Below are 24,254 nucleotides of genomic sequence, written 5' to 3' on the forward strand. Positions count from 1 at the left end.
ATATTTATTTTGTTTCTGTCTTGGTTTTTGTCTGTTTTTCAGCCAGTCTGAACATGCTTCTATTTTGCATGCACATCAGCTTGACTCCAGTACATTTCTTTGGTTTATACCATGCTTCTTCCGTTTGCACCATGTGAGTATAAACACTATTAAGACAGGCATCTGTCCCCAATAACAGGTAATATTCGGACTGTTTCTACAATTTAAGTATCCACATGCTTGATAATGCAGTGTTTTGTTAAATAGTATACTATTCACCACAGCTTTCCATCCATTTTTACCTATCCAGATAGGTTAAGGTCACTTGGACATTAATAAGACTGAATTTGCATTAAAGAGCTCAAAAGGTTTCCCCCCCAAACTACAGAGGCCCATATCACAATAGTCCCTAAATCTGGTAGGAACCCCCTCCTTTGCTCAAATTACAGGCCTATCTCTTTGCTGAATGTCGACTTAAAAATAAACGCAAAAATATTGGCAAATAGACTCCAGCCCCTACTCTCTAACCATATTCATTTGGATCAAGTTGGGTTCCTGGTCGGTAGAGAGGCCCACGATAACACACTAAAAACCATTGATATCATTCACTAGGCTCAAACAAGAAATATACCTCTTTTAATACTGTAACTCGAGCGTTCGACAGAATATCAGGGTCAGCTATCTATTACTCCCTCAAAAAACTCAATATAGGAGAACTCTTTATAGCTAAAATAATGGCCCTCTATTGTAACCCTTCAGCCAGATTAAAGATAAATGGAACCTTGTCCCCATCATTCACAATCACTAATAAAACAAGACAGGGTTGCCCTCTCTCCCCTGTCCTCTATTTGCGATAACCCTGATATTAAAGGTATCATTCTAGGGCAAACGGAATATAAATACTCCACCTTTGCGAATGATGTCCTTTTATACATTACAAGCCCACATATGTCAATTCCATCTCTCATGGCAGAAGTGGATCACTTTGGCATATGATCTTGTCAAGGTAAAATATATACTGTATATTATAGAAAATCAATTAGTTTCTTTTAATAGATTACCTAATCGGTGTGAATCAATATAGAGATGATGGAATAATCTATGTGTATGTATGTATGCAAATGTGTATATGCACATGGATTATGTTAATAGTTAATGAATATATAACTAACAGCTTCTGTTCTAATTTGTAGACACGAACAACTAAATGATTTCCTGGGAAAGACGTATGCATGTGCACAGCTGATAATCATGTCGAATTGGCAAAGATGGCGCTGTAAGACAAACTCACCCCTCCCATCGGAATTCCTAAGGCGTTACTGAGTGCAAGAGATACATAGATGAACAAATTACAGAGTGCCGAGTTATCAGAAAAGAGCAATACATTTTACTAATCCCACCTAAAAGGAGAATGCTATTTATCCCCATGTCTACGTAATAAAGTATGCCATTTGCGTGGTTCAGTCTCTGAGTGAAGTTTATCAACCAGATTAGCAGATTTGGCTAATTAGCTTTTCTACATGCACTCGGACATCTTTAATTTGGAGGAGAGCAGTTACCTAGTGTATCTTAAATTGGTGAAACCTTTACAAATGGTGCCCTGACTCGGATCACACTCGAGGGGAACTCTAGGTCTCAGGGTGCCCATCACCGGACCACCTACGGACGAGCCGGGACTGCTCAAAGCGAGAGCCTGATCAACTCTCATCACTGAATACGGTAAGTCTGCAGATTTAATGAACCCGTAGTACTTACTCGTATTTTGAGCGGTCTCTGGTGAGTTTGTGGTGTCTAGATTGGCCCTTAGGGACAGCCCGTGTGACTGAGCAGATCCCTGCTGTGTGATTCCAAGAACTCTGGTGTGTAGTCGCTCCTGGCTAACTGCTGCTCTGTGTATGAATCTTCCTTAACTTCTGACAAAGATTCTTAGGAGACTGAACACTATTAGTTTCAGTCGCGGTAGGTGATCGAAGATTGGGTAGGACACGCACACAGATATAAGTATATCGAGTGTCCGGAGAGCTGCTGGCGTAAGCTCTCCTCCTTTCACCTAGAGCCATACATGACTCCCTCGACAGGAGGGGTGAGTCAGTGGAACAGCAGCTGAGGCCGGCCGGACTCGTACTGTGCACAAATCAAGGATCTTTGTCAGTTGGAAGGCAGTAGTGATTAATTAATGTTTCTTTGGAGCAGAAAGAGAGTGTCCCCCCCTCAGGAGGGAGAGGATGTGATGACTATCATGGTTGGTCGAGAGGGGAAAAGATCATTTAAGAATTCACCGAAAGTGTTTAAGTTTAGAAAAGTTTAGGAAAGTTGCACATGAGATTTGTGATGAAGGATATGTAGAAATGGAAGAGAAGGAAGGAAATATGTAGAGAAAACCAAAAGAGTAAGGTCATTGTGTGTATAGTACCCAGGCAGGTAGATTACAGTACGAGATGTTGAATGCAGCAAGGAAGATAATGGGTTGTTGGAAAGTGCATATATGTGGAAAAAGCCTGCGCTGAGTTTGTCGAAAGAAGGGAAAAAGTATGTGCAGAAACTTAAACAGTTAACTAAAATATGCGAGCTACCAGATAAGGGCCGGTTACAGTTGCTAGAATAGCAAGGAATTATGAAGAAGGAAAAGGGCAAGCTAAAAGAAAAAGGATTGTTACAAACAGCCTTGGCTTGATATAGAACAGCAAAGAATTTGTCAAAGAAGGGTGGATTGAGGAAGAAAATACAGACAATAAGGGAAAGATGCCATGTTATGTGTATTACAAAGATACTGCTCTCCAGCCACCGCCCAATAATGGCGGAAGGGGGGGGTGGACCTGTACAAATTTCATTCAGCAGATTATTGTGTTGCATGTCATGCGCCCCGTCCAGGAGGCCCACCCCTTGCTACTACCCAAGCCACTCCTAGTGCCCCATCTTCATCTGTTATACCTATGTCCGCCCAAAGTTCCAACCCTTCCTGCAGTGGCCATGTTGCTACACCCATTTTTATCACCTCCGGCCTCTGACCAGATTTCCCTTGGTGGCGGCCATCTTGGTGCACCCTTCCTGTAGTGTGCTGCCTTCCAGTGGCGGCCATCTTGGCACACCCGGAATACAGGCAGCAATACACACTTCACCCAGAATGTGTATGATGAAGATCATCATGATCAGTGTGTGACACAACTTAAAGCTACAATCAACAATTTTCTGAACTATGTTGGAACAAGGAACCTTATTTCTATTGCTCTTCCTGCTATAAGTTCTGGAATGAATGGATTTCCTATACAAGCCTGTGCCCAAGCGATAGTCCAAGCTATAGGGGAGTATAGAGGACTAACTACGTTGAAGGAGATAAGACTAATCAGCAATGACTATCACAAATCTCAAATTCTCACCCGAGCTGTGGAAAGTGCCACAGGTAGATCAGACCCACTCAGCCGCCAGATGACCTCACAAGATAACCTGAATGAACTATTTCCTAGACAAACAAGCCCACCTCCTGCTATAAGAAAGGAGCATTAATTCCCTGTGTTTCTCCTGCTAATACTCCATTGTTTTCAGTGAAGAAGAAAACTGCAGAGGGGAACCGGATAAATTCAGGATGGTGCAAGATCTGAGAGCTGTGAATGCAGTTACAATCCTGGAGACCCAAGTGATGCAAATCCACATACATTACTCAGTGAAATTCCACCTGAGGCAACGCATTTTACAGTAATCGACTTGGCAAATGCCTTCTTCAGTGTGCCTCTGCATCCAGATTGTCAGTATCTTTTTGCTTTTACGCACAGAGGAGTACAGTACACCTGGACCGTTATACCTCAAGGAGCTCAGAACTCTCCTCATCACTTCACACTGGCCTAAACTACCTGTCTCCAACCCTGGAAGAGTGAGAACCCTGAAGTCACATTGATACAATATGTGGATGATCTATTCCTCTGCTGTCCAGACGACCAAACTTGCCATAGGTTCAGCTATTCTTTGCTCCAATTTCTGGCCACCATCGGATGCAAAGTTACTACAGCTACAGCTACAGAACTCCTCCACAGAACAGCAGATGTTGTACTTGGCCATCCTACAACTATGGAGGTTGAAAGCTATCCTTGCACAAACCCAGCACAACTATCTATCTATGCAACGTCGTGTCAAAATCCAATGTGAGCTCCTTTTACCACAAAATATAGCTCTTCGGCGATGTACTGTCTTGAAACCCTCCACTCTGCTTCCTCTGTCAAGGGGGGACTGCCCTGAAGATTAGGGGGGGTCCTCAGAAGACCATGAATACCCTGATTCGAGTGACCATGATTGCCTTGAGGTCATGAAGGCAGAAACCTCTCACCTACCTACTGTCTCTGAGCAGCCACTGCCTGAAGCGGATCTGATACTGTATACTGACGGGTCCAGATACGCACATGAATATGGAACTTACCATACCGGATATGCGGTGGTGTCCCCACCAACGGTTGTTTCTGCTGGACCACTGCCATCTTATATGTCAGCTCAAGAGGCCGAACTTTATGCTCTGACCAAAGCCTGCAAGTGCGCAGAGATTCGAGTGGCCAATATCTACATGGACTCGAGGTACGGATTCGGGATTGCTCACGACTTTGGCCTGATATGGGCCCTGAGGGGCTACAAGACAGCCAGTGGAGCTCCAATCCGGAATGCAGCGGCAGTGAGTAGTCTGCTAGAAGCTCGGAAGTTACCTGTTGGCTGTGATCAAAATTAAGGCTCATGGGAAACTGAATTCAGAGGAAGCCAAGGGCTGACATTACAGCAAAAGCAGCAGCTATGGAACCAATATTTCCAGAGGAAGCAGAGGTGTGGGGGCTACGGATGTGTTTGTGTTCACCAGAAGTCAGAGACAACGAGGAGATGAGGAAGAAACGGGAAAGAGAAATTTGGGGTTGGAAGAAGAAGGGGTTGGAAGATGAAGAGGAGCAAAGACTGGAAGAGAATCCGACACACTGGACTTAAGTGGATCGGCAGAATGCGGTAACGGAAGAAGGAAAACAAGGATGGATCGGACGGGGAGGAATGTTTTGTAAGGATCGAATCTGGAGAGTGGGAAGAAGAATATGTCTGCCAAGACCACTGTATCCTGCAGTGGTTCAGTGGGCTCATGGAAAGATACATAGAGGGAAGAATCAAATGATTTCAGCTATTAATAAACTCTATATTGCACCCGAGATCTCAGCTCTTGCTACAAACTATACTAGGAGCTGTGAGATTTGTAACACTTGTAATCCTGGAAGAACAGAACATGTGCCAAAGAAGAAACTGGCAAAGTCACAGTATCCTTTCCAGAGAATCCAAATTGATCAGTGGAAGAGTGGAAGATATGAATATGTTCTGATGGTGGTGGATATGTTTTCTGGCTGGACAGATGCATACCCAGTGGCCAACATGACTGCTAGAACTACAGTGAAAAGGCTTCTGGCAGAACTTAGCTGCAGATTCGGGATTCCAGAAGTGATTGAAAGTGATCAAGGACCCGCCTTCACTGCAGAAGTTACCAAATCAATCTGGGTGATGATTGGGGCGGATGTGGGCCTGCATACTCCTTATCATCCTCAAAGTAACGGCAAAGTTGAAAGGATGAATGGCACTTTAAAAAAACAAAATTCTTAAAGCCAGTAAAGAATTGTCAATTCCATGGCCGGAGGTGCAGCCTATTGCCCTATACTCAGTCCGAAATACCCCGAGACAACCCACAGGGCTCACACCATATGAGATCTTGTTTGGGGGGCCACCTAGAATGGGTCAATATTACCCACAGCAGCTAAGTTCAGGGAATAATGAGCTTGTGAATTTTGTTGTCGGACTTGCTAAAGAGTTAAAACTAACACATACTACAGTGTACTCTTCTATTCCAGACTCAGATCTAGAACCAGATACTCACAGCATCCAACCTGGAGATTTTGTCTAGATAAAGAACCCACAACCCTGATGTTCCTTTGTCTGATGACAGTAGCTGGGGGGGAAGCCTTTGTTATGGTAACACGTGCATTCCAAGCAATTATTACTAAAGAGAATGATATTCCAGCTTTCTGGTACAACACTTCCTTGAATGTGGTGACATAAAGATTAGGATTAGATTGGAGGGCAAATAGACTGGGGAATGGGCCTTAACTAAAGCAATAATGTCTGTTTACCTTATATCTGAGTCCCAGGGATCCAAAAAGGAAATAGAGGTTGGGTTTACAGGCACATACACGGCAAAGAGAGAAGTTAACCTCAAAGGCAGTTTTGCCCCACATATATATATTGATGTTCTTGGAGTGCTTAGGGGGGTGCCAGACGAATTCAAGGCCTGAGACCAAGTGAAGGCGGGATTTGAGTCCATAATACCCATAATAACCGTTAACAAGAACGTAGATTGGATAAATTACATATATTATAACTAACAAAGATTTGTCAATTACACCAAAGACCCCTTACAAGGAATAGCTGACCAACTAGCACCCACATCTACCATGGCTTTCCAAAACTGAATAGCTCTGGATATGCTACTTGCAGAGGAAGGAGGGGTATGCAAAATGATAGGTGAGCATTGTTGTACGTATATCCCAGACAATACCGGCCCCACAGGGAAAGTTTCTAAGGCTCTCAAAATCTATGAACAAACAGTTCCCCTTAGAACAAAAGTGTTGTACCAGAGAGATTACCGGAAGTAAATGAGTTTGTAATGTTAATATCCATATTTCTGTGTTAGGGGTGGCCCTCGATTACCCAGTCACTAGATCTTTTAGGGTCTCCACCCCTTTCCTGTAGGTCTTCGTACGAGTTCGATTTAGGAACGTCTGTGGGTCTGTCTAAAAGGGACGGGGCGCCCGTCACATTGACATTTGTGCCATGCAAACCAGGATGAGGGGTACCACACATACCAGGATTGGGATGAGGGGTGCTATCTATACCAAATTTGGGATGAGGGAGCAATGCATACCAGGATTGGGGGATGAGGGGTGCCATGCATACCAGGGTTGGGGATGAAGGGTACCATGCATACCAGGATAGAGGATGAGGGGTGCCATGCATACCAGGGTTGGGGATGAGGGGTGCCATGCATACCAGGTGGAGATGAGGGGTGCCATGCTTACCAGGATTGGGAAGACGGGTGCCATGCATACCAGGATTGGGGGATGAGGAGGCCATACATGCCAGGATTGGGGGATGAAGGGTGCCATACATACCAGAATAGGGATGAGGGGTACCATACATACCAGGATAAGGGATGGTGTGCCATGCAAACGAGGATGAGGGGTACCATACATACCAGGATTGGGATGAGGGGTGCTATGTATACCAAATTTGGGGTGAGGGGGCTATGCATACCAGGATTGGGATGAGGGGTGCCATGCATACCAGGATTGGGGATGAGGGGTACCATGCATACCAGGATTGGGGATGAGGGGTGGCATGCATACCAGGGTTGGGGATGAAGGGTGCCATGCATACCAGGATTGAGTATGAGGGGTGCCATGCATTCCAGGGTTGGGAATGAGGGGTGCCATGCATACCAGATGGAGATGAGGGGTGCCATGCTTACCAGGATTGGGAAGACAGGTGCCATGCATACCAGGATAAGGGATGGGGTGCCATGCATACCAGGATAGGGATGAGGGGTGCCATGCATACTAGGATGAGGGATTGGGTGCAATGCATACCAGGGTTGGGGATGAGGGAGCCATGCATACCAGGATTGGGGATGAGGGGTGCCATGCATATCAGGATTGGGGATGAGGGCACCATGCATACCAGGTTTGGGGATGAGGGGTGTCATGCATACCAGGATTCGGATGAGGGGCCATGCATACCAGGATGAGGGATATTATACATACCAGGATAGGGATGAGGGATGGGGTACCATGCATACCAGGATAGGGATGAGGAGTACCACACATACCAGGATTGGGGGTGAGGGGTGCCATGCATACCATGATTGGAGGTGAGGGGTGCCATGCATACCAGGATTGGGGATGCGGGGTGCCATGCATACCAGAATAGGGATGAGGTGTACCATGCATACCAGGATAAGGGATGGGGTGCCATGCATACCAGGATAGGGATGAGGGGTGCCATGCATACTAGGATGAGGGATTGGGTGCCATGCATACCAGGATTGGGGGATGAGGAGGCCATACATTCCAGGATTGAGGGATGAGGGGTGCCATGCATACCAGAATAGGGATGAAGGGTACCATGCATACCAGAATAGGGATGAAGGGTACCATGCATACCAGGATGAGTGATGGGGTGCCATGCATACCAGGATGACGGGTACCATACATACCAGAATAGGGATGAGGGGTACCATACATACCAGGATGAGGGATGGGGTGCCATGCATACCAGGATTGTGGGATAAGTGGTGCCATGCATACCAGGATGAGGGATTGGGTACCATACATACCAGGATTGGGATGAGGGGTGCCATGTATACCAAATTTGGCATGTGGGGGCCATGCATACCAGGATTGGGATGAGGGATGCAATGTATACCAGATTTGGAATGAAGTGTGCCATACATACCAGGATTGAGAATGAGGGGTGCCATGCATACCAGGATTGGGGACGAGGGGTGCCATGCATACCAGGGTTGGGGACGAGGGGTGCCATGCATACCAGGATTGGGGATGAGTGGTGCCATGCATACCAGGATTGAGAATGAGGGGTGCCATGCATACCAGGGTTGGGGATGAGGGGTACCATGCATACCAGGATTGGAGATGAGGGGTGCCATGCTTACCAGGATTGGGAAGATGGTTGCCAAGCATACCAGGATAGGGATGAGGGGTGCCATGCATACTAGGATGAGGGATTAGGTGTCATGCATACCAGGGTTGGGGATGAGGGAGCCATGCATACCAGGATTGGGGATGAAGGGTGCCATGCATACCAGGATTGGGGATGAGGGGCGCCATGCATACCAGGATTGGGTATGAGGGGTGCCATGCATACCAGGATTTGGATGAGGGGCCATGCATACCAGGATGAGGGATATTATACATACCAGGATAGGGATGAGGGATGGGGTACCATGCATACCAGGATAGGGATGAGGAGTACCACACATACCAGGATTGGGGGTGAGGGGTGCCATGCATACCAAGATTGGGGGTGAGGGGTGCCATGCATACCAGGATTGGGATGAGGGGTGCCATGCATACCAGGATTGGGGGTGAGGGGTGCCATGCATATCAGGATTGGGGGTGAGGGGTGCCATGCATACCAGGATTGGGGGTGAGGGGTGCCATGCATACCAGGATAGGGATGAGGGGTGCCATACATACCAGGATTGGGATGAGGGGTGCCATGTATACCAAATTTGGCATGTGGGGGCCATGCATACCAGGATTGGGATGAGGGATGCAATGTATACCAGATTTGGAATGAAGTGTACCATACGTACCAGGATTGAGAATGAGGGGTGCCATGCATACCAGGATTGGGGATGAGGGGTGCCATGCATACCAGGGTTGGGGACGAGGGGTGCCATGCATACTAGGATTGGGGATGAGTGGTGCCATGCATACCAGGATTGAGGATGAGGGGTGCCATGCATACTAGGGTTGGGGATGAGGGGTACCATGCATACCAGGATTGGAGATGAGGGGTGCCATGCTTACCAGGATTGGGAAGACGGTTGCCAAGCATACCAGGATAGGGATGAGGGGTGCCATGCATACTAGGATGAGGGATTGGGTGTCATGCATACCAGGGTTGGGGATGAGGGAGCCATGCATACCAGGATTGGGGATGAAGGGTGCCATGCATACCAGGATTGGGGATGAGGGGCGCCATGCATACCATTATTGGGTATGAGGGGTGCCATGCATACCAGGATATGGATGAGGGATATTATACATATCAGGATAGGAATGAGGGATGGGGTACCATGCATACCTGGATAGGGATGAGGAGTACCACACATACCAGGATTGAGGGTGAGGGGTGCCATGCATACCAAGATTGGGGGTGAGGGGTGCCATGCATACCAGGATTGGGGATGAGGGGTGCCATGCATACCAGGATTGGGGGTGAGGGGTGCCATGCATACCAGGATTGGAGGTGAGGAGTGCCATGCATACCAGGATTGGGGGTGAGGGGTGCCATGCATACCAGAATAGGGATGAGGGGTGCCATGCATACCCGGATGGGGATGAGGGCTGCTATGCATACCAGGATAGGATGGTGGGGACAGGATGGGGGCAGCACAAATACCAAGAGTGGGGCAGCACATACCAGCATCGGAGACCATATACCAATAAAAATGCTCGCCACCCGGGCGTAGAACGGGTTCAATAGCTAGTATATATATATAATTAGGAAAAGTAAAAAAAATCCATTCTAATTTGGCTATGGCTGTTAATGAGGGGATAAAAAGCAGCCATTTTCGTGAGGAGATTGTGTGCAGCATGTAAACATGGAGGAAATCCAAGAAAATATATTTTGCACGTTCTCTGGTATAAGGAAAGTAAAATCTGTGTCCCTGTAAAGGTGGGGGGAAGTCAAGTAATTTTCTTCTTAAGTCCTTTGGTTTTCTCAGAGGTGATAGGTCATCTTTAAATAACATTGAACCTTTGAACCAGACATTTAAAATGGGATATCCACCACTGAATATCATTTTTTTAGTCCAAATAGGTCCACATTGTTATGTTGTTTATCTAGTACCATATTTTTACAGGGGCAAGGGCTGTGGATTTCTGATATAAAGCTCCAAATCCACTGCATCAACATAAAAACACTACAGGATTAGTGACGAGTGATCGTGCTCGCCACTGCTCGGTACTCGCCCAAGCATCTCACTGCTCGACATGCTCGGCGAGTATTTCCGGGTTGCTCTGGCGGGAGCTCGGGTCGCCGCCTTGCACTTTTGTCGCTCTTTAGACAGCCAATTACATGCAGGGATTGCCTGCCACGCACTGTAATGCCGTAGCCATGTTGGTTGTACTTATCTTACCTTATATACAAATCATTACCCTGGAAAGGATGTTCCTTAACATTTTTTCCAGAAAAATCCATTTTGGTTTCGTTTTTGTATGTTTTATTGTAAGTCTGTAAAAGTGGCGTAATACTCTGACAACATTGGGAGTCAGAACATGCTGCTCGCATTTCATTTCAGCACTGTTCCCATCGATCTGGACAATTTTTAGGCCTCCTGCAGACCTCCGGGGGATGGTGCTTTGCTGGAAAAATGCTTGTGTTTCCCATTGACTTACATTGGGCTCGTTGCTCAGGTTGAGCACCCGAGCATTATGATTTGCTCGACCCGAGCAACAAGCACCCGATCATTTTAGTGCTTGCTCATCACTATACAGGATATAAACTTTCTAAAATATTAAGGTGCAAATTATATAGCTAACCTTTCTGCTGCAGATTTGATGGGACTGTTGTAATCAGATGCCATTGAGGACATAGATATAATAGACATCTGTCGATATGAGCGGAGCATAGATCTTGGCCTTCCCACTCTTCTTTCATCAAAGTTGGGCTGCAAGAGAAGTAAATTAACAGAAAAAAGTATTCTACATGTGCTTACTTGGATTTTTTAATTTTATCAAATGGTAAGAAAATAATAAAAAGAATATCCATGCTGACAATATCTAAGTTTTTTCAGTATAAAATTTTTAAAAGTGTCATTACCATAAAGGATACATAATAAAGGTCTAATCACTTGGTGAGTGTAAAAAGTTACTTTGAAGATCACCAACAAGGTTATACAGCTGAGACTATGCTAAAATTTAGAAAAAAAAGAGGCCCCAGAGTTAGACACAAGTTGCTACAGCTTCTTAACCTCTGGACTAAAGTCTATACATTTTTACTTAAAGGAGTTGGCCTCTTTATTTTTAGTTTAACAGATCGGTTAGGGACATGATTTTGTGGAAAAGGTTTTGCTCCTAAAATACAGCCTGTGACCAGATTATTGAATCATCCTCCTAAAATTGAAAAATGCTGAGCACTGGAAAGCAGCTTTTCAACTAGAAGAAGCTTATAGATTAAGCTAGTCACATGTACCTCCACCAGTAGACTTTTTATGGACAAGAAAGTAGTCTGTGAGGAAGTCTGTACTGATAAGTTCAAGGAAAGAAGCTAGAAAAACGTATATATGCATTAGTACCACAAAACCATGTCCAGAACATACTTGTTAAACTAAACTGACAAACCTCTTTATGAGCTAAAAACGCATTACCCATTTTCCAACACTGCAATCGGTCTCTCACTTAGCCATCTGAGTTTTAAAGGACATGATGTCTATAGTTCTGGTGGGTCTATTTTAGAGATGAGAGAATAAATTTGATTGAAATTGAATAGGCCCACCCGGAGATATGCTGTGCAACTGTATCCGGTGTGCGCAGCACGCCAATACAGTTACATTTCGGGCAGAGCAGGGAGACTCGATGTCCCTGCACTGCCCGGCGGCCGATATGCGGCCCTTGAGCAGGAGGGGGGGCCCCGGTGCCAGCATCAGGCCCCCCCCCGCACATTACCGCCGCAAGTTCACTGATGAGAGGAGCGCGACGCTCCCTCTCCCATCAGTCACCTCTGAGTCTGACGTCAGTGACGTCATAACATGGCGCCTGGCCCGCTGTGCTGAAGATGTTTGGGTCGGGCACGGCACTCAGAGCAGCGAGGGAACGAGGAGGAGAGGTGAGTCTCGTGCTTAGGGTATTCATTTTTTCTCCTGGGTGGGGGGGGACACATTATACTACAGACTCTGCCTATGGGGGGGTCAGATTATACTACAGACTCTGCCTATAAGGGGGGGCACATTATACTACAGACTCTGCCTATGAGGAGGACACATTATAATACAGATTCTGCCTATGAGGGGGGGGGCACATTATACTACAGACTCTGCCTTTGAGGGGGGGCACATTATACTACAGATTCTGCCTATGATGAGGGGACACATTATACTACAATCTCTACCTATGGGGGAAACATTATAGTACAGACTCTGCTTATGGGGGGGGGCACATTATACTACAGTCTCTGCCTATGGGGGGATGGGGGGGTAATTATACTACAGACTCTGCCTATGGGAAGGGGGAGCATTATACTACAGACTCTGCCTATAGGGGGATAATTATACTACATACTCTGCCTATGGGAAGGGGGGAGCATTATAGTACAGACTCTGCCTGTGGGGGGGATTATACAACAGACTCTGCCCATGGGGGGGGGACATTATACTACAGCCTCTGCCAATGGGGGGGCATTATACCACAGAATTGAATTGGCCCACCCGGAGCTACGTTGTGCAACTGTATCCGGTGTGCGCAGCACGCCAATACAGTTACATTCCGGGCAGAGCAGGGAGACTCAATGTCCCTGCACAGCCCGGCGACCGATATGCGGCCCTTGAATAGCATCGGGCCCCCCCCACCCGTTACCGCCGCAAGTTCACTGATGAGAGAGGGAGCGCGACGATCCCTCTACCATCAGTCCCCTCTGAGTCTGACGTAGGTGACGTCATAACATGGCGCCTGGCCCGCTGTGCTGAAGATGTTCGGGTCGGGCACGGCACTCAGAGCAGCGAGGGAACGAGGAGGAGAGGTGAGTCTCGTGCTTAGGGTATTCATTTTTTCTCCTGGGTGGGGGGGGACACATTATACTACAGACTCTGCCTATGGGGGGGGTCAGATTATACTACAGACTCTGCCTATAAGGGGGGGCACATTATACTACAGACTCTGCCTATGAGGAGGGCACATTATAATACAGATTCTGCCTATGAGGGGGGGGCACATTATACTACAGACTCTGCCTTTGAGGGTGGGCACATTATACTACAGATTCTGCCTATGATGAGGGGACACATTATACTACAATCTCTACCTATGGGGGGAAACATTATAGTACAGACTCTGCCTATGAGGGAGGGGGAGACATTATACTACAGACTCTGCCTATGAGGGGGGACATTATACTACAGACTCTGCTTATGGGGGGGGCACATTATACTACAGTCTCTGCCTATGGGGGGATGGGGGGGTAATTATACTACAGACTCTGCCTATGGGAAGGGGGAGCATTATACTACAGACTCTGCCTATAGGGGGATAATTATACTACATACTCTGCCTATGGGAAGGGGGGAGCATTATAGTACAGACTCTGCCTGTGGGGGGGATTATACAACAGACTCTGCCCATGGGGGGGGGCATTATACTACAGACTCTGCCAATGGGGGGGGCATTATACCACAGAATTGAATTGGCCCACCCGGAGCTACGTTGTGCAACTGTATCCGGTGTGCGCAGCATGCCAATACAGTTACATTCCGGGCAGAGCAGGGAGACTCAATGTCCCTGCACAGCCCGGCGACCGATATGCGGCCCTTGAATAGCATCGGGCCCCCCCACCCGTTACCGCCGCAAGTTCACTGATGAGAGAGGGAGCGCGACGATCCCTCTACCATCAGTCCCCTCTGAGTCTGACGTCGGTGACGTCATAACATGGCGCCTGGCCCGCTGTGCTGAAGATGTTCGGGTCGGGCATGGCACTCAGAGCAGCGAGGGAACGAGGAGGAGAGGTGAGTATCGTTCTTAGCGTATTAATTTTTTCACCCGGGTGGGGGGGGACATATTATATTACAGACTCTGCCTATTCGGGTGGGGGGGGGCACATTATACTACAGACTCTGCCTATGAGGGGGGGCACGTTATACTACAGACTCTGCCTATAAGGGGGGGGGAACATTATACTACAGACTCAGCCTATAAGGGGGGGGCACATTATACTACAGATTCTGCCTATGGTGGGGCACATTATACTACAGACTCTGTCTATGAGGGGGGGCACATTATACTACAGATTCTGTCTCTGATGAGGGGGCACATTATACTACAATCTCTGTCTATGGGGGGGAAACATTATACTACAGACTCTGCCTATGAGGGAGGGGGGCACTTTATACTACAGACTCTGCCTATAAGGGAGGGACTTTATATTACAGACTCTGCCTTTGAGGGGGGAACATTATACTACAGTCTCTGCCTATAGGGGGGATAATTATACTACATACTCTGCCTATGGGAAGGGGGGAGCATTATAGTACTGACTCTGCCTGTGGGGGGGGGTTATACTACAGACTCTGCCCGTGGGGTGGCATTATACTACAGACTCTGCCTATGGGGGGGGGCATTATACTACAGACTCTGCCTATGGGGGTGATTATACTACAGACTCTGCCTATGGGGGGGCATTATACTACAGACTCTGCCTATGGGGGTGATTATACTTCAGACTCTGCCTATGGGGGGGCATTATACTATATGTGGGCTATCTGTACAGTGTGGGGATTACAGTTAGGGTCATACAGTGTCGGAGATAATGTGGGGTCTTTGCACAGTGTGAGGGCTATCATACAGTGTGGGAGATAATTTGGGATCTTTGCACAGTGTGGGGGCCATCATGCAGTGTTGGATCCATCAGTTTGGGGGCTACTAAGGGGTCAGTAGACTGTGTGGGGTACTATACAGTGAGTGGGAATTATACTGTGTATAAGAGAGCATCATACTGTGTATAGGGGAGCTGTACATGGGGGAGACTCAGGACATTATCACATCTTAAGTGGCCACTTATTGTTATAGGGGAACTCAGGTTATTATGACTGTCATAGGGGCACACAGAGGGCACTATTACTTTCTAGAGAGCAAAATGTGGTCACTGTTTTCTAGGACACTTGCACATGGCATTACTATATTCTAGAGGTTTGTTTTACCATTTGGAGAGCAGTAATAGGGACACATACAGCAACAGATGCTCAGTATTGGGGTATCAGCAGGATGAGGGGTTTGTGCTGGCTGGGAATAGATGGGGATGGGGCCTGAAATGTAAGGAGTCAAATGTGTCTTTGTTGTGATCTCTGCAGACCTGAGACTTTGGGTCCTGGAGGGAAGAGTTGTCATGTTGGTCTGGGCCAGATGGAAAGGACGGGAAAAGTGAACTATTTAATCAGAAAGAACATCAGCCGTAAGTTACTGTATATAACTGTGCTGTGATCTCTTATATGTTCTGCAGGACTGGCAGTAACAGTGAGGTCATCTTCTGAGGTTCTCCTACATCCACTATCTGGGTGCGCCACCATAGCTGTAATCAGGTTACCTGGTTAGGGGCCCACTCAGAAGTTTCGCCCCCCCCCTGGACCAAAACTCTAGCTACACCTCTGGTGAGGCCCAAAGATTTAATGCAAGCAGCAAGGAATCAGAAGATCCAGAGAGGACCAGACGGGAGGAGATGGGTAGCAGAGGAGCTGGAGAGGTGAACGGAGGGTGAGTATAAGTATTTTTATATTTTATATTTTTACATGTTATGTTTATTATGCTCTGGGGTCTAGAAAGATCCCAGAGCATAATAAGGGACATTAACTTCTCTGCAAATGAATTTCCCAGAAAAAAACGAGCAAACAGGGGAATTTGAATTTTGCTTGATCGCTCATCTCTAATCTGCACTATCTTTTTTTATTGCCAAGTCCTTGCACTAAATTTACATGTTGAACTGAGCACATGATGTAGTCTAAGTGGCTACAGAGAGCAATAAAATGTTTTTGTTTGTTTTAAATTTCGCCTCTCTGTTGCGGAGATATTGGAAATCAAAGTATTTTGCTCCTAATGAGCTACCTTTAGTGAAGTCCAAGTGGGTATGTTCACTGAGGGCATGTACTTCTTCTCCCTGTACGAGTTACAATTTTAGAACACTCACTTGGACGTAGCAAAATTTAAATCATTACGCGCCAAATACTTTGCTAATATTTCCGCAGCAAACAGGCAAAATAAAAAAAAACAAACAAAAAAAACATTTTATTCCACTCTGCAGCTATTACATCATGTGTCCAGTTGAACTTGAAAAAATTGGTGAAAGCTCCTCTAGGGGAAACAAAGCATACAAAAGAAATTTCTGCAGCGAAAAAGCTTAAAAAACGATTGGTAATACGTGCTCCATGGTCCCCAATGATAATCCTCATGTGCTGTGCACATGCTGCGGCTGCGGAAATTTCCGCTGCGGATCATCATTGTGGAAAAATACGCAGCATGTCCATTAATTTTGGGGACATGCAGCGTATTTGCCGCCATTGACTTGCATGAAATCGCTTAATATCCCGCATGACTACATGTGCACATGCGGATATTAAGCGATTCAATGTGCGGATGGTACACATGTCTGGAGAAGAGGAGACTCTCCTCCAGACCCGGGTACCATAGTACAGTTATATGAAAAAGTTTGGGCACCCCTATTAATCTTAAGCTTAATGTTTTATAAAAATTGGTGTTTTTGCAACAGCTATTTCAGTTTGATAAATGTAATAACTGTTGGACACAGTAATGTTTCTGCCTTGAAATGAGGTTTATTGTACTAACAGAAAATGTGCAATCTGCATTCAAACAAAATTTGACAGGTGCATAAGTATGGGCACCTCACCAGAAAAGTGACATTAATATTTAGTAGATCCTCCTTTTGCAAAAATAACAGCCTCTAGTCGCTTCCTGTAGCTTTTAATGATTTCCTGGATCCTGGATGAAGGTATTTTTGACCATTCCTCTTTACAAAACAATTCCAGTTCAGTTAAGTTTGATGGTCGCCGAGCATGGACAGCCCTCTTCAAATGATCCCACAGATGTTCAATAATATTCAGGTCTGGGGACTGGGATGGCCATTTCAGAACATTGTAATTGTTCCTCTGCATGAATGCCTGAGTAGATTTGGAGCGGTGTTTTGGATCATTGTCTTGCTGAAAGATCCATCCCCTGCGTAACTTCAACTTTGTCACTGATTCTTGAACATTATTGTCAAGAATCTGCTGATACTGAGTGGAATCCATGCGTCCCTCAACTTTAACAAGATTCCCGGTGCCGGCATTGGCCACACAGCCCCAAAGCATGATGGAACCTCCACCAAATTTTACTGTGGGTAGCAAGTGTTTTTCTTGGAATGCTGTGTTTTTTTGCCGCCATGCATAACGCCTTTTTGTATGACCAAACAAGTCAATCTTGGTTTCATCAGTCCACAGGACCTTCTTCCAAAAAGAAATTGGCTTCTCCAAATGTGCTTTTGCATACCTCAGCCGACTCTGTTTGTGGCATGCTTGCAGAAACGGCTTCTTTCGCATCACTCTCCCATACAGCTTCTCCTTGTGCAAAGTGCGTTGTATAGTTGACCGATGCACAGTGACACCATCTGCAGCAAGTTGATGCTGCAGCTCTCTGGAGGTGGTCTGAGGATTGTCCTTGACTGATCTCACCATTCTTCTTCTCTGCCTTTCTGATGTTTTTCTTGGCCTGCCACTTCTGGCATTAACAAGAACTGTCCCTGTGTTCTTCCATTTCCTTACTATGTTCCTCACAGTGGAAACTGACAGGTTAAATCGCTGAGACAGCTTTTTGGATCCTTCCCCTGAACAACTATGTTGAATAATCTTTGTTTTCAGATCATTTGACAGTTGTTTTGAGGAGCCCATGATGCCACTCTTCAGAGGAGATTCAAACAGGAGAACAACTTGCAAGTGGCCACTTTAAGTAGCTTTTCTCATGATTGCATACACCTGGCTATGAAGTTCAAAGCTCAATGAGGTTACAAAACCAAAAAAAGTGCTTTAGTAAGTCAGTAAAAAGTAGGTAGGAGTATTTAAAACAAGAAAATGATAAGGGTGCCCATACTTATGCACCTGTCAAATTTTGTTTGAATGCAGATTGCACATTTTCTGTTAGTACAATAAACCTCATTTCAAGGCAGAAACATTACTGTGTCCAACAGTTATTACATATATCAAAGTGAAATAGCTGTTGCAAAAACACCAATTTTTATAAAACATTAAGCTTAAGATTAATAGGGGTGCCCAAACTTTTTCATATAACTGTACCTGTAAAAAAAGAATTTAAAATAAAAAATAAACATTATACTCACCTTCTGATGTCCCCCGGTCTCCTGTATGATGCGTCCTGGCTCCCTTGCAGCTTGCGATGGTCTAAAAGGACCTTCCATGACATTATTTAGTCATGTGACAGGTCACGCGACCGCTGACGTCGGCAGTCGTGTGACCTGTCACATGACTAAATGACGTCATGAAAGGTCCTTTCACACCACCGCGAGCAGTACAAGAGACCGGACACACCAGAAAAAAGACCAAGGGCCATCAGAAAGTGAGTATAATGTTTTTTTTTTATCTTTTGTCAGTTATATTCATTTTTAAAACTATTATCTTGGTTGCACTATATAAATCCATGCCGGTTGCATGGATTTATATTGTGTGACCAAGTAGTCAAGCACTTTCCAAGTGATGTTAAAATCGCTTGGAAAGCGCTTGATAACCCGCATGCAGAAATGCATGCAAAAAGGGGTGACAAACGCTTCTACCTGGCGGGAAAAACTCATGTAAAATCCGCATGCGTTTTTCCTGCCAGGGAGATGCGGAAAAAATCTGCAGCATTTCTGCATCGTGGGCACTTAGCCTAAAGGATAGTTCAGTTGTCACAGCTAATCTGTGTAACCTCCTTATGTTTTTGCTCCTTTTTAGCTTGTTTGTTTCCTTTTGCTTTTTTTCTCTTATCCTTTGTGGATCTTCTCCAACATAAGCATCTATTTTGTGCTGAACAAAACGTTTCCTCTGCATTTCCTTTTGACAGTAATGGAAATGTGGTAAATATACCTTTTTTACTGCAGTTCTGGCTCATTCAATTTGAAGGAAATGTTCCACTTAACCAAATTGTTCCAGTTTTAATTCTTTATTTAAGCAATAAAATTAAGTAATACAAAAATATTCAATATGATGGTAAAACAGAGTGGATTGTTGGAAAAAAGTACTGAATACTTTATGGGAATCTGTGAGCAGGCTTTTGCTATATAATATGATAGCAGCATAACATAGAGCAAGAAAGCCTGATTCCAGGGATGCATCATTTACTGGACTGTTTGGTGTAGTTTTCATAGAATCCCTGTCTGATGGAGATGAAGCAAAGATAAGAGTTAAGCAACTGTGTATAATGACGCGCCCCCTGGGCCTGTGTTGTGTAGCGTTGCGCACGCGGGGGATACCCGGAGCCGGATCTGTTGGGGGTAGTAGTCCTCGTGGCGGTGACCCGGTCCGTGCCCAGGGTGTCAAACTAAGTGGCAATGTTTAGTAGCAGATGTTTAGTGTTCGACTACGCCACCCGTTGAATGCGGTTAAGAAACCGCCGCTGCAGGGCAGTCCGCTGAGGCCGGTGGCACGGATGTGCAGCGTGGATGGTATAACCCCCAACGGGAGGGGTATGGCCTCAGGGCAGCAGACGTGGATGATGGGGATAGTAGGATTGCATGCAGGCACTAGGAACCACTCAGAGACGGTGCGGTGTAGTTCAGGGTCTACTGGTGGCAAAGGTAGACCCTCCCGGGAGTACTGGCTAGCGATCGGGGTCTGGTCAGTCCGTGAGCAGATAGGATCTCCCCTGGCCAGGCGGAGTTGTAGGCCTCCCCAACTAATTGTACTCTCCCTGGCTACCTTGCTAGAAGCGGGTAAAAGTAGCCCACGTACCTGAGTGTACCGTGTGGTGCTCACCCGTATGGCTGGTGACTCGGGGCCTTCTGGTAGCCTCCGCTCCAGGACGGCGGTGCTGGTCCCTTGCGTGTGACCGTGCCTTTGGGTTTCTTGGCCAGAGGACCTGAAATCCCCTGCCGGACGGTTTCTGCTGCTGGGTATGAACAGTCCCCACAGCCTCGGACTCCGTGTCCGGTGAGATCTTTTCAGTCAGGACGAGCTCTACAGCTTCCAGTCTCTGACCCCTTTTTATTACTGCTCCCACAGAGCTCCTGATCTTGTTCTCCCTGCTTTTGCTCCACTCCAGACCAGACTGTGTCTCTGTCTGGGACTCCTCTTCTTCTCTTTCTCTACTCACTAACCCTGCCTCAGCCCCAGTTTTATATAGGGGAAGTTCTTCCCCTCCCAGGACTGGGCAGGAGGTGTGGCATGCTTAGGGTTCCTGACCAGGAGACCTCCCACCTGCTCTCAGACGTAATATTGCTATTACTGTGGAAACCAGACCCCTGGGGTGCCACATTCCCCCCTAGTAAAATTTAGTACTCCGGGACTAAAAATATTTTTAAAAACATAACAGGGTATAAACAGGAACAATACAATAAGTAAAAACACGTTAAGGTGGTCACGGCGTGTCCGCAACCGGGTGCAATTTTTGAAACAATAAGGGTGTCCATTTCACCAAAGAACAGGGAGCCGTAACCAGGTAGGGGTCTGTCCTGCCCCGAGTCTTTAACAGTCTTTAGTCCATTCCTGGGTTACGCTCCAAACATATATACAACAGAGTTCACCTATAAAATAACTGGAAAAACATAATTATTTACAAGCAACAGTAAACAGGTAAATATCAATAAAACAGTCTGAACACTTTAGATCCTCCAACGTACGGGCAACTGGCCTCTAGTGGCCCTAGTAGACCTACGGAGCTTACTGACCGGTCCTGAGCTACAGGGTGTAGGAGCTGTCAAAGGTAAACTGGGCAGCTGTCTACGGGCTCTTTGGCTCACTAGGGGCACGGCAGGCTCACTATAAGCAGAGGGTTGATTCTCCTGGTCTGCTTGTGTGGGGTCTTCTGCCTCCTAGACCGGCTGCTCTTCCAGCTCTACCTGTTTTTCCGTAGGCACTTGGGATGCTGGCTGGAGGAAGGTGAGGACGGGTACCACAACAGCGCCATTTACTTGTGTCCAAGACCGAGGGAAGTCTCCGAGTACAGTACTGACCATCTCTTCCCTTTTCTCTGCGGGTCGAGGGTTTTCTTGATCTTCTTCAGGGTTTCGTAACTGCTCGGGACACTTCTTCAGGTGATCTCGGGAGACAATGGCTGTGGTTTCTCCTCCATCCTTACTGATTGTGCAGACTTTCGGGTTTTCATGGCTTGATGGCAGTACGGTGTACGGGTCCTTCTCCCACTGGTCGTCCAACTTGTGGAGCCGTCTTTTCCTCTTCAAGACCTGCTCTCCAGGTACCAGGGGAACAGTGGGAGCATACTGGTTGTAAGTCTTCTCCTGTCTTTCTCTTGCTTGACAGAGACTTCGCTCAACGCTCTCCTGTACTTTCCGGTACTGCTGCTGCCTCTCTGTGTCCCAGTCTGCTTCTGGTGAAGTGTCCTCGGGTGTCAGGACTCCCATATCCAGATCAACAGGCAGCTTACCAGGTCTTGCTCTCATTAGGTAAGCCGGGGTACAGTTGGTAGAACCTACAGGGATGTGGTTGTATAGGTCCACCAGATCAGGCAGTTTCTCAGGCCACAGACTGCGTTCTTCCAGGGGCAATGTTTTCAGAAGGTCTATCACCACCTGGTTCATCTTCTCGCAGAGTCCATTGGTTTGCGGATGATAGGGTGTTGATCTTATCTTCCGGCAGCCATACAGAGTGCAGAACTCCTGGAAGACTTCCGCTTCAAAGGCAGGTCCTTGGTCCGTCAGCACCTGCTCTGGGTAACCGTGTGGACGGCAGAAGTGCTGCTGGAAGGCTCTAGCTGCTGTTTGAGCCGTTAAGTCCTTGACGGGGACTACAACCAAGAACCGGGAGTAGTGATCCACGATGGTTAACGCATAGACGTAGCCACTTCTGCTGGGGGTCAGTTTTACATGGTCCAAGGCTACCAGTTCCAACGGCTGCCTGGTGACGATGGACTGAAGGGGGGTCTTCTGGCTGGCACGGTCCTTCCTTCTTAGGTTGCATGGGCCACAGTCTCTGCACCACCTCTCGATGGTTCCTCTCATGCCTACCCAGTGAAACCGCCCGCGCAGCAGGAACTCTAGCTTCTTCCATCCGAAGTGCCCAGCTCCGTCGTGGTATGCCTCCAGTACCATAGCCGCGTCTCTTCTTGGCACCACTACTTGCCAGATCAGTTCATACGTCCGGGAGTTAACCATTCTGCGGCACAACTTCCCCTTGTAAAGGAACAGTCGACTCTTCTCAGCCCACAGTTGCTTGGTCTCCTCCGGAGCGTCTGGGTCAAGGCGGGCATCTGGCTGAGTCAGCATCTCCTTCACCAGTCGGACGGCGGGGTCACTGTCTTGTGTTTCCTCCCAGTTGTAATGAGGTAAGGGGTTGAACGTAGCGGATTGCTTACCCCTTACCCGGTGGGAATAATGGGTAGTCCCATGACGGTGGAACGCGGGGAGTTCAACTTCTTCCAGTTCCTCTGGATCTTCCCCTACGTCCGGTAGGTTTGGCATTCTGGACAAGGCATCCGCGTTGGTATTGGAGCGTCCTGCCCAGTATTTGATCGTGAACTCAAAGTTGGTCAGGCGGGCCATCCATCTCTGCTCCAGGGCACCGAGTCTTGCAGTGTCCAGGTGTGTCAACGGGTTGTTATCCGTGTACACGGTGAACCGGGAAGAGGCGAGGTAGTGCATAAAGCGTTCGGTGACTGCCCACACCACTGCCAGGAACTCTAGCTTGAATGAGCTGTAATTCTCAGGGTTTCTTTCGGTGGGTCGCAGTTTTCGACTGGCGTAAGCGATTACCCGTTCTCTCCCCTGCTGGATCTGGGACAGTACGGCTCCTAGCCCGATGTTACTTGCGTCGGTGTAGAGGATAAAGGGCTGGCTGTAATCAGGGTACGCCAGGATTTCATCCCCCGTTAGGGCCATCTTCAACTGGCGGAAGGACTCTTCTTCCAGCTTCTCCCATCTGAAGGGCGGCTTCTGGTTCTTGGCCTTCCTGGACTGGCCTATCAGGAGGTCCTGCATAGGAGCTGCCTTTTTGGTGAAACCGGGAATGAACCTTCGGTAGTAGCCTACCAACCCGAGGAACTGCCGCACTTCCTTTACGCTGGAGGGTCTTGGCCATTCATTAATCGCGGTGATCTTATCAGGGTCGGGAGCCACTCCGTCAGCACTCACCACGTGTCCCAGGTACTGCACTTTTGGTTTTAGCAGGTGACACTTCGACGGTTTCACCTTCAGACCGTAGTTTGCCAGGGCTTCAAACACTTCCGCCAGGTGTTTCAGGTGGTCCTCGTAGGTTTTGGAATAAACTATAACATCGTCCAGGTACAGCAGGACCGTCTCAAAGTTCCGGTGTCCCAGACAGCATTCCATCAATCGTTGGAAGGTTCCTGGTGCGTTGCAGAGTCCGAACGGCATGCAGGTAAACTCGCTAAGTCCCATCGGGGTGGTGAATGCGGTCTTCTCCCGGTCCGCCTCTGCTACAGGAACCTGCCAGTACCCGCTAGTGAGATCCAAAGTGGAGAAGAAGTTAGCAGATTTTAAAGCAGCCAAAGACTCCTCTATCCTTGGTAAGGGGTACGCATCTTTGTGTGTGATACGGT

The 24,254-nt window shown here is 47.1% G+C and overlaps 1 protein-coding gene across 5 annotated transcripts in view; it reads right to left on the reverse strand.

The window, feature by feature from the left end:
- The window catches only part of DOCK2 (dedicator of cytokinesis 2), a 1,661,574-nt gene that overhangs the window by 153,819 nt on the left and 1,483,501 nt on the right, over positions 1–24,254 (reverse strand). For all 5 annotated transcript variants that reach the window (XM_073649510.1, XM_073649507.1, XM_073649509.1 and 2 more), the window contains one exon: positions 11,325–11,452. In XM_073649510.1, coding sequence (XP_073505611.1) covers positions 11,325–11,452 — 128 coding nt within the window. The remainder of the gene's footprint in view (positions 1–11,324; positions 11,453–24,254) is intronic.

The sequence above is a fragment of the Phyllobates terribilis genome, unplaced genomic scaffold (assembly GCF_046119375.1).
Source record: "Phyllobates terribilis strain yellow unplaced genomic scaffold, ASM4611937v1 Scaffold_10__3_contigs__length_209671492, whole genome shotgun sequence".
Lineage (NCBI taxonomy): Eukaryota > Metazoa > Chordata > Amphibia > Anura > Dendrobatidae > Phyllobates > Phyllobates terribilis.